Source organism: Ruditapes philippinarum, unplaced genomic scaffold (genome assembly GCF_026571515.1).
Source record: "Ruditapes philippinarum isolate M1 unplaced genomic scaffold, ASM2657151v2 ctg6834_1_1_1_1, whole genome shotgun sequence".
Lineage (NCBI taxonomy): Eukaryota > Metazoa > Mollusca > Bivalvia > Venerida > Veneridae > Ruditapes > Ruditapes philippinarum.
In genome coordinates, this window is record NW_026858016.1 from 39,392 (window position 1) to 56,744 (window position 17,353).

General features: G+C 33.7%; 1 protein-coding gene and 4 non-coding genes across 5 annotated transcripts; 2 read left to right on the forward strand and 3 right to left on the reverse strand.

The window, feature by feature from the left end:
* Window positions 1-359: 359 nt before the first annotated feature.
* LOC132751789 (uncharacterized) lies at window positions 360-2,087 on the reverse strand. The gene has a single exon (XM_060742027.1). It carries the CDS (start codon window positions 2,085-2,087, stop codon window positions 360-362), a length of 1,728 nt encoding a protein of 575 aa, XP_060598010.1.
* Window positions 2,088-4,735: 2,648 nt separating this feature from the next.
* Trnaa-ugc (transfer RNA alanine (anticodon UGC)) lies at window positions 4,736-4,808 on the forward strand. Its single transcript has one exon. It is a non-coding gene; the product is annotated as a tRNA-Ala (tRNA).
* Window positions 4,809-8,128: 3,320 nt separating this feature from the next.
* Trnaa-ugc (transfer RNA alanine (anticodon UGC)) lies at window positions 8,129-8,200 on the reverse strand. The gene has a single exon. It is a non-coding gene; the product is annotated as a tRNA-Ala (tRNA).
* Window positions 8,201-8,419: 219 nt separating this feature from the next.
* Window positions 8,420-8,491, reverse strand: Trnaa-ugc (transfer RNA alanine (anticodon UGC)). Its single transcript has one exon. It is a non-coding gene; the product is annotated as a tRNA-Ala (tRNA).
* Window positions 8,492-14,456: 5,965 nt separating this feature from the next.
* On the forward strand, window positions 14,457-14,528 carry Trnaa-ugc (transfer RNA alanine (anticodon UGC)). The gene has a single exon. It is a non-coding gene; the product is annotated as a tRNA-Ala (tRNA).
* Window positions 14,529-17,353: the final 2,825 nt, after the last annotated feature.

Consider the following 17,353-nt stretch of genomic DNA (forward strand, 5'->3'; position numbering starts at 1 on the left):
TGTAAACTCGGTTTGATCGAGTTTGTACATCAATGTGACGATTAATTGATTAATTTTGAATTTAATGCACATGTGCCTAAATATAAATTGAAATTATTGCTATTGAATAGGCTCCTGGTGTTAGCGATGTTGAGTCTGTCTGTCATAGCAGAAATAGATTACATTTTGATTAGCACACTTTTTCTCAGCACATTGTTTCATTTGAATGTCTTTTTTGTTACGAACAGCTACATTGGTACTAGAACGTTAGTATAATTCCTTGATCCATCCATCATATGTAACCGATAAATTCTTGTTTCGTTCTTTAATAACTTTGAATGTGTGTAAAAATTTTCTATGTAAAACAGAAGATTGTGTTACTAACATGATAATTTGAATTTCAGCATTTTCTTATTTCCAGAAAGCTTATTTATAACAACAAGAAATGATTTATCACGTGAGACACATACTTTATACGGCATCTCCATATCTATCTTGTATGATGACAATATCTGACCTCTTTGTGATATCTGTACAATGGAGTCTGTTTTAAGACAACACAGCAGGATAGTATCAGAAGGCCCAACTGCTGCACCACCTGGTTCCTGTATCTGATCATCCTTCACAACGACTCTCGTGTCTGTCTTGATATCATATATGTTGACAGTATTCTCGTCTCTATCTGTAATCACTACTTTGTCTCTGCTCTTTATGTAAGTACAATCGCTTGAGTCTATAGAATATGATTTGTTTGGAAAGTTAATACTAAAGTCATGTTCCTCTCCTGTCATTGATACAATACGAACAGGTCTTGGATCGTCATAAGACCTTAATACAAAATGTCTATCATCTTTTAAAGATATAGAATCATATTTCGTTTTCACTTTAAATGTCCTTCTTGAAGTTATTTCATTACATTTACTAACATGTAGAAATTCTATATTGTATACAATACCATTTGTTATCGCTACTTCCTCCTCAGATACTACAACAACAGATAATGGTTTGTAAGATAGCTGATATGATCCTACTTTCTCAAGCTTCTCATTGTACACTAAACATTTCTTGTTTTTGTTATCCACAGCCACCAGTCTACCATCAGGTAGAAAATCTATACCTGAATATAACGGCTCACCGATATCATCTTCAGTCTTCTTTAAACCAATAGCAGAAACTGGTGTTAACTTCATCGTCATGTTAACAGAATTAACATCTTCCTGGCGATTGGACTTTAAAAGTAATTGTCCTGGAACATATTCAGTAATTGGTAATGGTGGCAGTTTTAAAGTTTCGTCAAAATGAAAAGAAATGTTCACCTTTTCTAATTTCTGACATTCCTCCTCGATGTTTCCGCAGAGAGTATTGACGTTACTCTCCATTTTCCGTTCTGCTATATATTTCTGTACTGGAGTTCCATTTTTGAAAATACTTTCAATCGTCTCTAAGCACGATGTTACATCAGCCAAATGTTTCTCGTTTTGTGCTTGCTTCTTTGTCAGATTTTCTAATGTTTCTCTCTGCAGAGTTTCAGCTCTTTTGTTAACGGAATCTTCTAAATCGTCAAACATTCTCATTACTTCATCTCGCATTTGTCTAATCTTTACATGTATTTCTTTGACATCTTCAGCAAGTTGATCTTTTGAAGAGCGAATATGTCTCGCAACACCCTCAGCAGCTTCCTTAGCTTTCTTCAATTTCTCCCCTAAGGAAGAAAATGGTGGGGTTATTTTCCCAGCGATCTTCTTAATTTCTACAACGCTATGACACTTTCGATGATTAACAATAGCGCAAGAACTGCAGCAAAGCTTCTTTTCATCTTCGCAGAAGAATTCAAATAATTGTTGATGTTCATCACATAGCTCTAATGCCTTCATTTTAAACGATACACTTGCAGCAGCTTCTTTAACGCTAACCAATTTATGATTTTTCAAGATGGCGAGCATGTTGTGTACATTTGAACAATCATTACATTGGAATTCATTACAAGTTGAGCAAAACTTGTCAGCTACAGTTTGCTTATCCTTATCTAAACATGGTTGACACAAGTTTTCCTTCACACGACCAGGAACTTCATCATCCTCTCCCTTTTTACTTCCACTTTCCGCCATTTTGTGTAACGATTATATTGTCCCCATTTGAGAAATTACATATATATTTAAATATGAAGATCAATTTTCAGCGTCACTGTAATACAGTTTCACAAACTTAGATATATCAATGAAACAGATTAGGGATAAAACTAAATAAAACATAAAACATGTCAGCCAAAGTATAATCTTGTCCCGATCCAAATGTTATATGCCGAATGTTTACATTTCGTTACAACAATCAATAGATCGTTTTGGAACGCGGAAGTTAAATTTCCATGAAATCTATATTTGGACTACAAGTTAAGCTACATGTATTATGTTATGAAACGTGTTTTTCGAGATTAAATTTGCAATTGTGCAAATTTCTTTTGTATGTTTATTTTTTTTTCAGAAGATATTTTTTTATAGTTTGTCATGTATTCGTTAATTTTCTCTTATGTAAACCAGTAATTAATTCAATGTATTGCACAATTGAAAGTAACGGTTTAAGTGACATTATGCCCATCCAAGGGTATTTAGTCAGTAAATAGGTCAATTCAAAATAATTTTACATTTTGCTTTATAGAATTTACTTCACATGAAAGACAAATAATTGAAATATCTATAAATATCCATTGTAATTTACCTGTAACATTCAATTAATAAAAGAATGGGAGTAGCTTTTTATATTTCAGGCGGGTGTATTTGAGCCGCGCCACGACAAAAACCAACATAGTGGGTTTGCGACCAGCATGGATCCGCGCAGTCTGATTAGGATCCATGCTGTTCGCTATCACTTTCCTTTCTTGTAATATGGTTTGTAAGCGAACAGCATGGATCCTGATCATGCGTAGGCTAGTCTTGATCCATGCTGGTCGCAAACGCTCTATGTTCGTTTTGTCGTGTCGCGGCTTTTTTATTTTATTTTACAGTATCTGTTGGTAAATCACAATCATTAAGTCAATCTTTTGAAATACATAGTCAAGTCAGGCCCACTTTATAATAAATAATGAGCATAAATTGAATGTACTTTTAACATTCATTGAACAGATTGAATATTTTTTCTGTTTGTATACGACTAATCGACAACCCTATTTATCAATATTGATGTAAACAGACAGCAAAGAAAGGAATATCAATTCTAGCTGTAAGAAATATATAATTATTTGTTTTGAGTGATTATGAGAAAGAACAAAAGATACGACAATATCTATAAAATACAGAAAATAGTTTTATAACAAAGGTGACGAGATTACGACAAATGTGTCTTCTTAGATTATTTATATTAAAAGTGTATTATAACAATGACAAATGGGGTTATTTAGGAACGTTGATTCGTGTTGATTAAAATTACAGATAATGATCGCTTTGCAGACAATAAAATAGAGTTTTTGTACTGGTAAATTTATATAAAAACCCGTAATCATTATGCAAAATTTGAATAAAATAAAAAGGTTACAGTTTTTAGTCTAATAAGAATAATAAATATGGTTGAAAGTTTGGTCAAATTTGAATATATATTACAATCTGCCCTACAACCACCAGGTATGATCCTCAGGCTAGCCTGTTGAAGCTATCTAGCAACAAGCATTTGGCATAACCTGCAAAAACACAAACAAACAACAACAACAACAAATGATTTATTTTTACAAAATAAGATAAAAAAGGCGAATATTTCGTGACTTTGAGCAATTGACTGTCATGATAATGCATGTCGGGAAATCATGTGACAAATATTTTCAAACATTATTATACATTTAAAAAAGAGGCAAAGAAATAAATTGTATTTTTTCAATCCTTTAAATTGTTAAAATCAAATTATTAACAGTTATTAACAGTGTTTACACATTTGTTGAATCATTATTACTTAAAAAACACATGTACGTATTTCATCACCTTCCTTGGTTAACTTTTTCTTTTTGGCGCTTAATCTGTAAATTGTAGGACTTTTAGGAAGAGCGATTTTTAGGTACTCAAAAACATAAATATTGAAGTTCAATACAAACCACATATCATTTTAAAACTCATTAATAATAATTTTAGAAATTTATATCAAAGTGGACAATTATTTGCTACATGATTATCAATTTAACAGAAAACGCAATATCGTACCGATGTCGATCCGATAAACAAAATAGTTGCCCGACGCAGTCCCGATGTATCTTGTTTTATGTCACATGAAATGTGGTTAGTGCTAATGCCAATGCACTTATTCTCTTTTTTTTCTTCAAAATACTCAATATGTCGGCACTGCAGCGGACCGACGTCGGCCAAGAGTCGGCATATTTTGCATCATATGCACCATCATCATCATCAAAATCATCATCTTTCTAATAAGTAAATCAGCATTAGTACATACTACTAATCAGCAACATCATCGTTTGGATGTCATCAGCAGCAATACATCATCAGTGCAACATTCCTTATTCAACAATACCTTTATCTTCATCAGTGCATAAACACCTTCGGTGATGTAGCTCTTTTGTTAACAAATATATTGTAATGATATTCTATTGCATCCATTATTCTGATAATTAGAATTAGACAGGTCAGGGATATATATTCTTTATATTAAAACAAAAGGTGAGTAATTTAAATTGAAATCAAATTTATGTATTGCAAATGCAATGTCTTTTAAATAATCTTTAGTTATCCTTTTCAAAAAATAAACACACGTTTACGTAAAAGGGGATGTGGCTCAGTGGTAGAGCGTTCGCTTTGCATGTGAAAGGGCCCCGGGTTCGATCACCGGCATCTCCATATATTTTACTTATTATTGCTATTTCTTATAAAATCCTCAATCAAAACTGTGAAAAAAAATCTGCGCGTTTAAACCGTTTTATATGATGATAGTATTATTGTTAAGTATATTTTACTTTGTATAGCTAGACTTCTCAAAGAATAATATCATGGTGGTGGTGGTATTGGTAGTTTTCACTCTGGACCATGGCAGTAAGCCACATTGAATTTACCAGAGCATAATTCAGCCACCGCATTATTGCTGGATAGGCTGTCAAGCAGTTTACCAGTACTAGTTGCCTTCATTTTCGCAAGGAACTGAAACTTCTGTACATGCCAGAGCAGAGGTACAGTGCAATGACCGTAGAAAGAAATTCATGATCAATCACAATGAAAGTGACCTGTGACCTGCACTGTCTGGGAATCAAACTCGGGTCGCCCAATTCACAGTCCAGTACTCTACCTATTGAGCTAACCGGACGGCAAATCATGATATGGTACTTACTCTGGCATTAAATAATACTTCAGCCCTTTGCCCAGCCATTTTGGGAAAAAGTATCTAACCCAGCTTGGGAAATTTTGCACTAGAAATAATGCACATAGAGGCACCTGAGCTCTACCTCCACCAGTTAAGCTATGAAGTAACCAAAAGATATTTTCAGTGTTGATATAATAAAAACCCAACTAAATTTTAAAAAAACAAACTTGTTTCTAGCACTGAAAAAAAATAGGCCCCAAAAGTATGATTTTTGCAAAGCTCTTGATGATAAGTATGAAAATGCTTTAAAAAAATTAGAGGCAAACAATGTTTTTTAGAAAAATATTAAATCCTGTTTATTTTTGTGCTTCCGTATGTGACATAAAAAATTTTTAGATTATAAGATGGGTTTAATGAATATTAAAGGGTTTAAGGTACGTCAAGTAATTTTGTAACTTTTTAATGCAATATACGGGTTGAAAAAAAAAAAACCCCCTAACTGAGTCCACTCATTGTTCTCTTTAAAAGTAATGTTGGTAATCCAATGGCTTACCTTAGGGCATGGTGTAAAACCATAATGTTAAAGAAATTTTATCATTTATTCGGAATTAAAAACTGACGTCTATTACCTGGAGCATTCAGGTAAAACACGGACAAATTTGTCCCAGAGGAAAAAGAAAGTCATAACTGGACATTTACTCTTAAGATAAACTTTTTCATGATGTTTTCGTTTTCTTATGACTATTAGAAAAGGTCAGTACATGTATATAATATTGAGTGTGTAAAGTGCAATATAAATAGTTAAATCACATTTGGATATGTTTCCAAGGTTATTCATTACTGATATTGTATTGGGGAACATGGTTGTAACACTAGTGTGGTTCAAACCTAAAACCTCTTAGTTGAAAGGCTAACATTATAACTGCAAGGCCACATTAATTAAATTTTTCAGAAACACATGAATTTTTACAAATCTCAAACCATTTTTTCCCCATGTTTTTAAAGCAGAATGCCACCAGATTCATGCTAATTTTCATGAAAACTATAAAAATGTATCTAAAAGAGATAAAAATAACCAAAAATAGCCCTTACTGCGTTAACACCATCGGAATAAGGTAATAAAAACTGCAGTCAGACGGGCCTTTATAGCACATAATGTGTAAATTATTCTTAAAATCTAAAAATATTTTTCTTAAAATCTTAAGCAGCTTCAATACTGCATACTAAAAAGTAACAAAATAGACAAGAACGTGATTTTTTATGCCTACTGTGTGATTTTGCTGCTTGTTTTTCTGTTTTCAGAAAAAGTCCGAGGCGCTGAATCTTGTGAAACAGATCACGTTATACTATGGGAAGGAGGCAGGAGAGAGGTACACATTAGTGCGAACATTTCACAAGAACCCAGAAAATTTCCAGTACATGGACATCATAGAACAATATAAATTTGATAAAGACTACCTTGAAAATAACCCATATTGAAATAAACAATTTTATATATTTATTCTTAATTAGTGATATTGTTTTTGAATCCTGTTCTTTGGTCGAGTGTGTATATGGTAGATGTATTCACAAAACGTGGTTTAAATCATGCTAGAGACTGTGAGAAAGCATGCAAGCTAGGGACTCGGTTATTTCATGCAGGAGGTTTTCCAAATAGCTTGGACAGATATATGGTCCTATTTTGATGCTGTACTTACTTGAAATGATATTGCACAGGCGCCTTTTTCTCGTAATGGTGTCAAGATTTATTTTATGAACAGAAGAGATTTACTTATATTATATATTATTATATTATATTTATTTAATTAGACTTGTACGTACATGTATATGTTTGAATTTTCTCTTGGTTTATGTCATACGTCTTGTGCATACATCTGTATCTATTACTTACAATATATAGATCAAATTATTGGACACATAAGTGAAATGAAGAAAAAAATGTAAAAAACTAAGAAATATAATCCGAATTAAATAGAAAATCGAGTTTTAGCGCGAATCTTATCCAACTTTGAGTTGCGCGTTTCATGTTTTGGTCATTTTACTCTCGATTAAGATTATTGTTTTTGAAAAATGATGTGAGCGGATATTCTGATTTTTTTCAAACACGTTCTTGGTCCACTCCTTATTAAATGGCACACAAACCCTCTAAAATTATTTCTAGTCCCGTCATTTTGGGGCACGTACATAACGACAATTTAGCTCTTTCTTCCTTTTGACACCGCAACAGCTACCACATTCTGCCACTGACACTGTCAATCCACATTGAATATGTTTTTTAAAAATAGTATCAAGTTTAAATTTCATAATGTTGGTATAGATTTAAATTATTTATTGCCAAAACATATTAACATACATGTACCGGTAAGTATAAGTAAAGCAAATTAATAAATTAATCAACTTTATATGAACTCTTTATCCTAAAAAAATAGTGTAACTCAATTAACTGTTAATTTAACACCTTATAAAATGTAACCAATTAACTTCCAGCTTTTGTACCACGTGACCAGTTTTCATTTTTCCGAGTCCAAAAAGGAAAAAAACGAAACCACATCAAATCGCTATTCATATTTTTGCCATTCATATTTTTGTATTTTTTCCGTTTCTAAGAGTGCGATAATGTGTTCTATGGACTGCAAACTTCAGTATATTGAGCAAAAAGAAAGAAAACCGATGCATATTTTCACAATTAAATGCATCTACATCCAGTGGTCACAAAATGAATTCAATTAAATTGCAATTAAAGATAGAGGCATTCCGTTTCTACATTGCTATATGATAATATGACTACTATTAAACAGTGAAACTAAATTGTAAACGTAAATTGAACGCGACTTATTGCCTAATAGAACGTTTTAAAAAAATATGGAGATGCCGGGGATCGTACCCGGGGCCTTTCACATGCAAAGCGAAGGCTCTACCACTGAGCCACATTCCCATGTTTATGAAATTGAGTGTTTATAGATAAACAAAAATAAAGATGATTAAAATGAAATTGCATTAGATAAGGCAATCTGCTCATCTTTTCTTTCAATATTAAAAATATACAGTTGTATTAAGTGGACAATATTTTTTGTTTTGTTAGATACAAAACGGTTTAATCGCGAGAATTTTTTTACATAGACAGGATGCCAGTGCTGATAATGGTCAAAAGATGTGGAGATGCCGGGGATCGAACCCGGGGCCTTTCACATGCAAAGCGAACGCTCTACCACTGAGCCACATCCCCATATATATACAGTAAAACCCCATAACTCGATATATGGCTAGTTTTTTTTTAATTTGCACGCTTTAATTTATTCGGTGTAAAATATTATGTTACTGAAAATGATCTTTTATCTAGATCTTTCTTTGTAACAGTATGATGTCCTTTTTTAAACATTGCGAACCAAATAATAAATACTGACAAACTTAACTTCCAACTGAGCACGCATACTCCAGGGAAAATTGGCACGTAAGTCACAAACTAAAAATTTGCACATGTGCTGTATATGGGATATCACTCAGATAAAGTGACGCTTTTTCTGTTATTTTTCTATTATTATTTTGTTTACAATTTTCGTCGTCGTTGTCATCATTTTAGTTTATTGTTTATATAGCACATTCTTCATACAGGATGAAGAAATCGGTCAAAGGGAATTAACTTTAATCACGTAACGATTCACTTGTTTGTGAAAACAATATATTTTTCTTTTTGAAAATAAGTGATATGTCATTTGGCCGCGGCTGCATAAGACAGTCCTGGTTTGGAATACTGCGTAGGGGTCTGGATTGTTGTTTGGGGCATAGAACTATATGGCTGTTTAGATGTAGTTGAGTATCCTTGGCTTTTGCTCAAATCATGAGCATGTGTTTTAATCTTTTCCGGCCACGGAAGATTTAACCAATAGCGGTAGTTTAATTGCTTGCAATTGCGTAGCAAGTCCCTGTGATGCATATGTCGAGTCAATGTTTCCTTCAAAAGACCACGCTTTTTCAACATTTGACTTGTCTTTTACACGACAGGATGCCAACATGTCCGCGTTCATTTTCGTCAAATTTTCGTTGACATAAATCTTATGTTCTTTCAGTTGTTTTGACCTGTTGTAAAGTTCGACTTTTGTTTGGCGTCTTACAAATTTAACTATAATTGGCCTATGCTTGCCGACTTTGTTTTTTCCAAGTATTTGGCTGATGTAAATATCTGCTTTCTGCAGAACAAGATCTGATTTGCTTTTTATTGTGTCTATTAATTTTTGATAAACTGTTTCTGAGGTCTGCCTGTTGTCATCGTCCGTAATGCCAAAGATTCGAAAAATATTTCTGCGACTGTATTGTTCTGACTCGTTTTCAAATTTTTCACAGCAAAATTCATCTTTTTCAATTCTTTCGTATAATGACTGATCTTTTTCTTTGAGTTTCATATAATTAAATCTTTTGTTCTAGTTTTTCAATTGTCTAAGCTTGTGTATGGACGTCATGTTCGAGAACCTCTACTCTCTTAGTCATTGCACTAAGGAAACTTACTTTCATTTCATTCATTTTATCTTCGATAATTTTCTTTATAAAAGTGGTATCATCTTTTGATAGGAGTGTTTATAATTGAATACTGATGTCTGCCAGCTGCTTTTCAAATTTTGTTTCGTATAATGTTTCCTTTAAACACGCAGAAGTATTATACACCGAGCTGTCGTCCATAATGAATTATTTTTGGGCGTGGTATTAGATTGAGGTTTTGGATTACTGTGCTTTACTTTTTAGTTTTAAATTAGTGTTTTTACCTTTTTGTTTAAAAACTGGGTAAAAAGGTTGATTGTCAATATTGTCACTGGTATCTAATTCATTAGCAGTTGAAGAGCGTTTTCTTGCTTTCATTTGAGCTCATCATGATACAGAAATCATTTCAACATAGATATATAAATATCACACTGTTCAACAAAAGCATATTAAAGCCGATAGCGGCTCAGTCATGCGTGACCGCAAATTTTGTCAGGCACGGCTATTTTGCGCTAACAAATTGCTCACAAAAAGTCTGTCCACACATTCAATTTCTAAAAGTTCAAGGCAACATTCAAATTCAAACTTATATATTTTAATAAAATTCCATATCCTTCATGAATGCAACAGTAACTCAATTATACGAATTTAACATTTACATCGCTATAAAAATCGTGAAAGCCTTTAGCCAAAATACAACATTGTTTTGTTTACATTTAACCGGTAGTCACCACCTTTTAACCGAATAGAAAAAATATTACCACACATTGATGGATAAAAGATTACTTCACATTGATGGACAAAAGATTACTTCACATCGATGGACAAAAGATAACCCCACATCGATGGACAAAAGATTACTTCACATCGATGGACAAAAGATAATCCCACATCGATGGACAAAAGATTACTTCACATCGATGGACAAAAGATAACCCCACATCGATGGACAAAAGATAACCTCGCATCGATGGACAAAAGATAACCCCACATCGATGGACAAAAGATTACCTCGCATTGATGGAAAAAAGCTAACCTCACATTGATTGACAAAAGATAACCTCACATTGATGGACAAAAGATTACTTTATATTGATGGACAAAAGATACAGATAGTAGTTTAAAATGTAAAATTTATTTTAACAGTAATTATTGTAATATACTCTCTGGCGTAGTGGATGTTGTTGATGACTGTCACCCAAGAAATCGAAGTTCAAAAACTAGCGTGTGACATGTATTTTTTTGTTTTCTTCTTTTTGTCTTTTTAATCATGCATAATGTATGCGTAATAAAACAAACTGAAAAAATAAAATGATTAGATCAACATATTTTTTATTTGAATGAAAATGTAGATATTCTGTGTCTGTGTACAGTGAATTTTAAGCTACAATAACTGCTTGTTGTCCATTGTCAGAATCAATTCTTAACATAGAATATGTTTTAAAAAGGATAGTTCTTTCTTGAAGCGATAATAACTTAATCCAATATTTAATCATAATTATTTTCCGTTGAAAATACCCTTCATATGTCTTCACTTTCAAGTCAAAGTATTTTATAGAAGCTAGTAAAAAGCATTTTCTTTCTTTAGAGATCACATTTTCCGTATTTTTTGCAATGCAACAGAATAATAATTGTTCGTGTATTGCTGCATGAAGCAGTGTTTGATTTATAGCGATGAAGCATGAACATTTTATTTTTAAATTACATGTTTTTGTATCATGGTTCCCAGTAAAGGTTTAACATAGAAGAAAGACTAGTGATGTTTACTATTGTTTGTAGAATATTCCATGGCAGATAATATGATTATACAAGCACATGTGCATCCTTTATGAAAAGACTTTTGATATTCACGTGACTTACCAAAATATATTCTGAAAAAAAGAATGTTTATCTCTTGCATAGAAATACATGACAAAACCATCATAATGGGTTTGCGACCAGCATGGATCCAGACCAGCCTGCACATCCGCACAGTCTGATCAGGATCCATGCTGTTCGCTATTAGTTTCTTCATTTGTTATAGAGTTTGTAAGTCCTGGTCAGACTGTGCGGATGCGCAAGCTGATCTGGATCCATGCTGGTCGCAAACGCTTAATGTCAGTTTTATCATGGCGCGGCTCAAATAACATAAGCTTGAACATTTTATAAAATACAAACTTTAAAAGAGATATTTTAAAATAATTGTAATAGGCGCCCCAAAACAAACAATATTTTAACAACGTTTTAAAACATACAATCGATATTGTCTACGTATATACATGTAAATGTCTTACTCCTGTATACCTTTTTCAATACATATATTTATTTATTTATTTATTATGTCGAGGAAATGCTGTAAAGTTCATAATTAAGAATAATGATGATGGGTATATATGGTAGTTACTAAATGTATCGACTTCATGTATCGAAATTTATCAATCAATGTTTGAATATTTATTCCAGCAGTATTTCATTTTCATAATTGTAAACATCATATATGTCAAAATCCTTTTTATATCTAAAGATATGTAAAACAAATTGTACCTGCAGATATACAAAACATATTTTGTCACAGATATTTAGAAATATACTATCACAAAACATTTTTTGCACATTTATTTAGAAATATTTTATTACTACAGATGTTCAAAAACATAGTGTTCTTTTTTAACTTTCTAAAAACATTTTGCTTTACATATATTCTAAATAATTTAATGTAACTGATTTTCGTGATAAAACGTCTTTTCTTCTTTGGTTTGGTTTTAGAGTACATTTGAGATCAATGATTTGTTTCCATCTCATGTACTTGATTAGACAGACGTAATTTCCAGTTGAATGTTGTATATTTCAACTGCAAATGACGTTTGACCTTTCAAATCATCTATCCGGAGTGTTTTGTTATGACTGATCGAAATACATTTATAATACTGGCACGTTTGTAACGTCATTTTTCATTGGATAATCGTGACGTTTAATAGTTGTATATATATACATGTCGAAGATCAGGAAATACAAAGCTAACATTTAATCTCTTACACAGCGGTTTCACGACAAACCTAACAACAAGTAGTTCTTAAAACAGCTTAAACCTAGCGATTTAAAAGAAATAGTTTTATTTTGTTACAAGTATCCAACAAATTACAACGCATTCAAAGTTTAAAAGTAACTTCGAGTTATAGAATTGTCAATAAATGTACATTCACAAATTACGCGGATGGATATGATTTTAATCAATGAAAATGCTATTTTTAGCGATGTCGATTACCGAATACTACACAAATAAATCTGACTGTCGAGTAGTGGAATATATACATGTCGGACTGTTTTGGCGAGAAGATTTTTGCTAAATTATTTACACCAATGTTAAACAACAGGTTTATCGTGAACAAAATACCTCGAAATTCATAAGGATTACAAACCCGAAATGCAATGGAAATTCTTAATTTAGTATTACTTGATTATATTCAGGCCCTTCGTATAACTTCTCCATGGTGCAGGGGTAACGCGCTCGTTTAGATGCAACTCTAGTCATGCAAAATTCTGTATGTATCAAACTCTGGTGTCCTGCAAGAAGAATTATAGTAAATAAAAATAAACTTATACAGGAAAATAATACAGATATACAGTGCGATTTATATTGCAAAGATCAGAAAATACCACAGAGCTTGCAGCCCTTTGATTTTTTAATCGGAGTTGAATGAATTTGGAGTGCAAATAAAATGCCGATTGGTGTATTAACCTGATGTAATTTCAAAACAAAAACAAAATGGCGGAAAGTGGAAGAAAAATTGGAGATAATTCTTAGGTTCCATCTTTCTGGTCGTGTGAAGGAACAACCATGTAAGAATAAGCAAACTGTAGCTGACAAATTTTGTCAGCTTGTAATGAATTCCAATGTTATGATTGTTTTAAAGTACATGTAACGTGCTCACCATCATAAAATCATCTAGATCGGTGAGCGTGAAAGAAATTTATGCTACACATACTTTGTTTGAAATGAAAACTTGTGTGATCAACTTAAAATACATTTTGAATTCTTCTGTAGAGATGAAAAGCAGCGAGCACTGGATGTATATGGATATTTTTTAAATTGTGTGGTTAATTTACTAATCATAAATTATGAATATGAATCGGTGTTCAGTGTACTGTAGTGTGGCTGCCCTGTTATGCCTTATATAGCTGCAAACAAATATAGCTCCCCAAAGAGCTTTAAATATCAAGCCACACCTTACTAAAATTGCACGTTCGAATATAGCTCCCAACAAAGTGCGTTGTATCACAGGAACTTGAAATTTAATCAATACATCACAAAATATACGTATATTAGTCGTTAGTGATATAGCCCTTATCTCTAAATAAAAATATATAGAGATCTAAGGGCTATATCACTAATGTACGTAAATTTTGTGATGTACTGATAAAATTGCAAGTTCCTATGATTGTATATGGCAAGTGGGCAAATATATTTTGACAAATAAAGCTCTCCGTATATAACAATGCCAATTATAAAGTATAACAATAATCTATCTAAAAACATCATCAGAAACATCGTCATTTATAATCATTATCATCATCATAAATCTACATCATCATAATCATCAATGTATCATCATCATCATCTTTAGTAATTTAAACTTACCAGCAGCATCATCGTCTGAAAGTCATCATCAACAGTACATCATCAGTGTATCAATCCTTATTCATCATTATGATTATGTCAGCAGAACAATATCGCCATCGGGGATGTGGCTCAGTGGTAGAGCGTTCGCTTTGCATGTGAAAGGCCCCGGGTTCGATCCCCGGCATCTCCAAATTTTTATCAAAACGTTTATTTAATATGTAATAATTCGCGTTCAATTTACGTTTACATTTTAGTTTACTGTTTGAAAGAAGATATTATGTCAATAATAATATAGAAACGGTATCTTTAATTAAATTCAACTTGAATCATTTTGCGAGTGCTGGATGTAGATGCATTTAATTGTCTGAACTCAAAATATACATCGGTTTTATTCCTTTTTGTTAAATATAATGTACTGCAGTGCGGACGCCCTGAATTACGTCGCATATAGCCTTCAACAATTATAGCTCTCCGAAGAGCTTTAGCTGTCCATACCTTACTACAATTGCGCGTTCGAATATAGCTCCCAACAAAGGGGAGTTGTAAAGGGCAAGATGCCCCCATTTTGACAAATAAAGCTCTCCCTATATAATAATGTCAATTATAAAGTATAACAATAATCTATCTATAGCCATCATCTCTATTGGCACCAAACTTTCCTGAAAGTCTGCGAGTGTCCAACATTACGCTGCAGGCCAATGAAATGGACTCTTAAAGGTCCCTAGAAGTCAAAAATATGATTATTTCAATTGGCACCAACCATTCCTGAAAGTCTACGAGTGTCAGAGAATCAGTCGCAGACAAACAAAATGGACTCTTGAGGGTCCCTAGAAGTCTAAATTTTCAATATCAGCATTGGCGCCAAAATTCCTGAAAGTCTGCGAGTGTCCATCAAAAAGTCGCAGGACAAAGAAATAGTCTCTTAAAGGTCCTTAGAAGTCAAAAATATCATTATTTCTATTGGCACCAAAAATTCCTGAAAGTCTGCGAGTGCCTCAGAACTGCCTAGAAGTCAAAAATATAAAAAAAACGTTGGCAACAATAAATCCTGGAACTCAGAATCAGTCTGCCAGCTGAGCATTCCAGCAGAGCTTATTAAAACTATAATTCAGAATGCACCGCAAGAATGCTTATCCAACACAGCATTTTCACACTATTTTTCAGAATGCCCTGCTAGATTGCTTAGCCAGCTTAGCATTCCACTAGAGCATTTTTTCACTATAACTAGGAATGCTCTGCTAGATTGCCAAGCCAGCTTAGCATTCCAGAATAGCATTTGTACACTATATTTAGTAGTGTCCTGCTAGATTGCTTAGCCAGCTTAGCATTCCAGCAGAGCATTTTTACACTATATTTAGTAATGCCCTGCTAGATTGCCTAGCCAGCTTAGCATTCCACTAGAGCATTTTTTTCACTATATTTAGTAATGCCCTGCTAGATTGCCTAGCCAGCTGAGCATTCCAACAGAGCATTTTTTCACTATATTAAGGAATGCCCTGCTAGATTGCCTAGCCAGCTTAGCATTCCAGCAAATCATTTTAACACTATATTTAGTAATGCCCTGCTAGATTGCCTAGCCAGCTGAGCATTCCAACAGAGCATTTTTTCACTAGGAATGCTCTGCTATAGTGCCTAGCCAGCTGAGCATTCCTGCAGAGCATTTTATGACTATATTTAGTAATGCCCTGCTAGATTGCTTAGCCAGCTTAGCATTCCACCAGAGCATTTTTACACTATATTGAGGAATGCCCTGCTAGATTGCCTAGCCAGCTAAGCATTCCACCAGAGCATTTTTTCACTATATTAAGGAATGCCCTGCTAGATTGCCTAGCCAGCTTAGCATTCCACCAGAGCATTTTTACACTATATTTAGTAATGCCATGCTAGATTGCTTAGCCAGCTTAGAATTCCACCAGAGCATTTTACACTATATTTAGGAATGCCCTGCTAGATTGCTTAGCCAGCTTAGCATTCCACCAGAGCATTTTTACACTATATTGAGGAATGCCCTGCTAGATTGCCTAGCCAGCTAAGCATTCCACCAGAGCATTTTTTCACTATATTAAGGAATGCCCTGCTAGATTGCCTAGCCAGCTTAGCATTCCACCAGAGCATTTTTACACTATATTTAGTAATGCCATGCTAGATTGCTTAGCCAGCTTAGAATTCCACCAGAGCATTTTACACTATATTTAGGAATGCCCTGCTAGATTGCCTAGCCAGCTTAGCATTCAACCAGAGCATTTTTACACTATATTTAGGAATGCCCTGCTAGATTGCCTAGCCAGCTTAGCATTCCAGCAGAGCATTTTTTCACTTTATTTAGTAATGCCCTGCTAGATTGCTTAGCCAGCTTAGCATTCCAGCAGAGCATTTTTTCACTTTATTTAGTAATGCCCTGCTAGATTGCCTAGCCAGCTTAGCATTCCAGCAGAGCATTTTTTTTCACTATATTAAGGAATGCCCTGCTAGATTGCCTAGCCAGCTGAGCATTCCAACACAGCATTTTTTTCGCTATATTTAGTTAGGCCCTGCTAGATTGCCTAGCCAGCTGAGCATTCCAACAGAGCATTTTTTCACTATATTAAGGAATGCCCTGCTAGATTGCCTAGCCAGCTTAGCATTCCAGCAAATCATTTTAACACTATATTAAGTAATGCCCTGCTAGATTGCCTAGCCAGCTAGCATTCCAGCTGAGCATTTTTTCACTATATTAAGGAATGCTCTGCTATAGTGCCTAGCCAGCTGAACATTCCTGCAGAGCATTTTATAACTATATTTAGTAATGCCATGCTTGATTGCTTAGCCAGCTTAGCATTCCACCAGAGCATTTTTACACTATATTGAGGAATGCCCTGCTAGATTGCCTAGCCAGCTAAGCATTCCACTAGAGCTTTTTTTCACTATATTAAGGAATGCCCTGCTAGATTGCCTAGCCAGCTTAGCATTCCGCCAGAGCATTTTACACTATATTTAGGAATGCCCTGCTAGATTGCCTAGCCAGCTTAGCATTCA

What these genes read in the sequence shown, in the direction of transcription:
- LOC132751789 (XM_060742027.1), bottom strand. Translation starts at nt 2,087, where the DNA reads ATGGCGGAAAGTGGAAGTAAAAAGGGAGAGGATGATGAAGTTCCTGGT.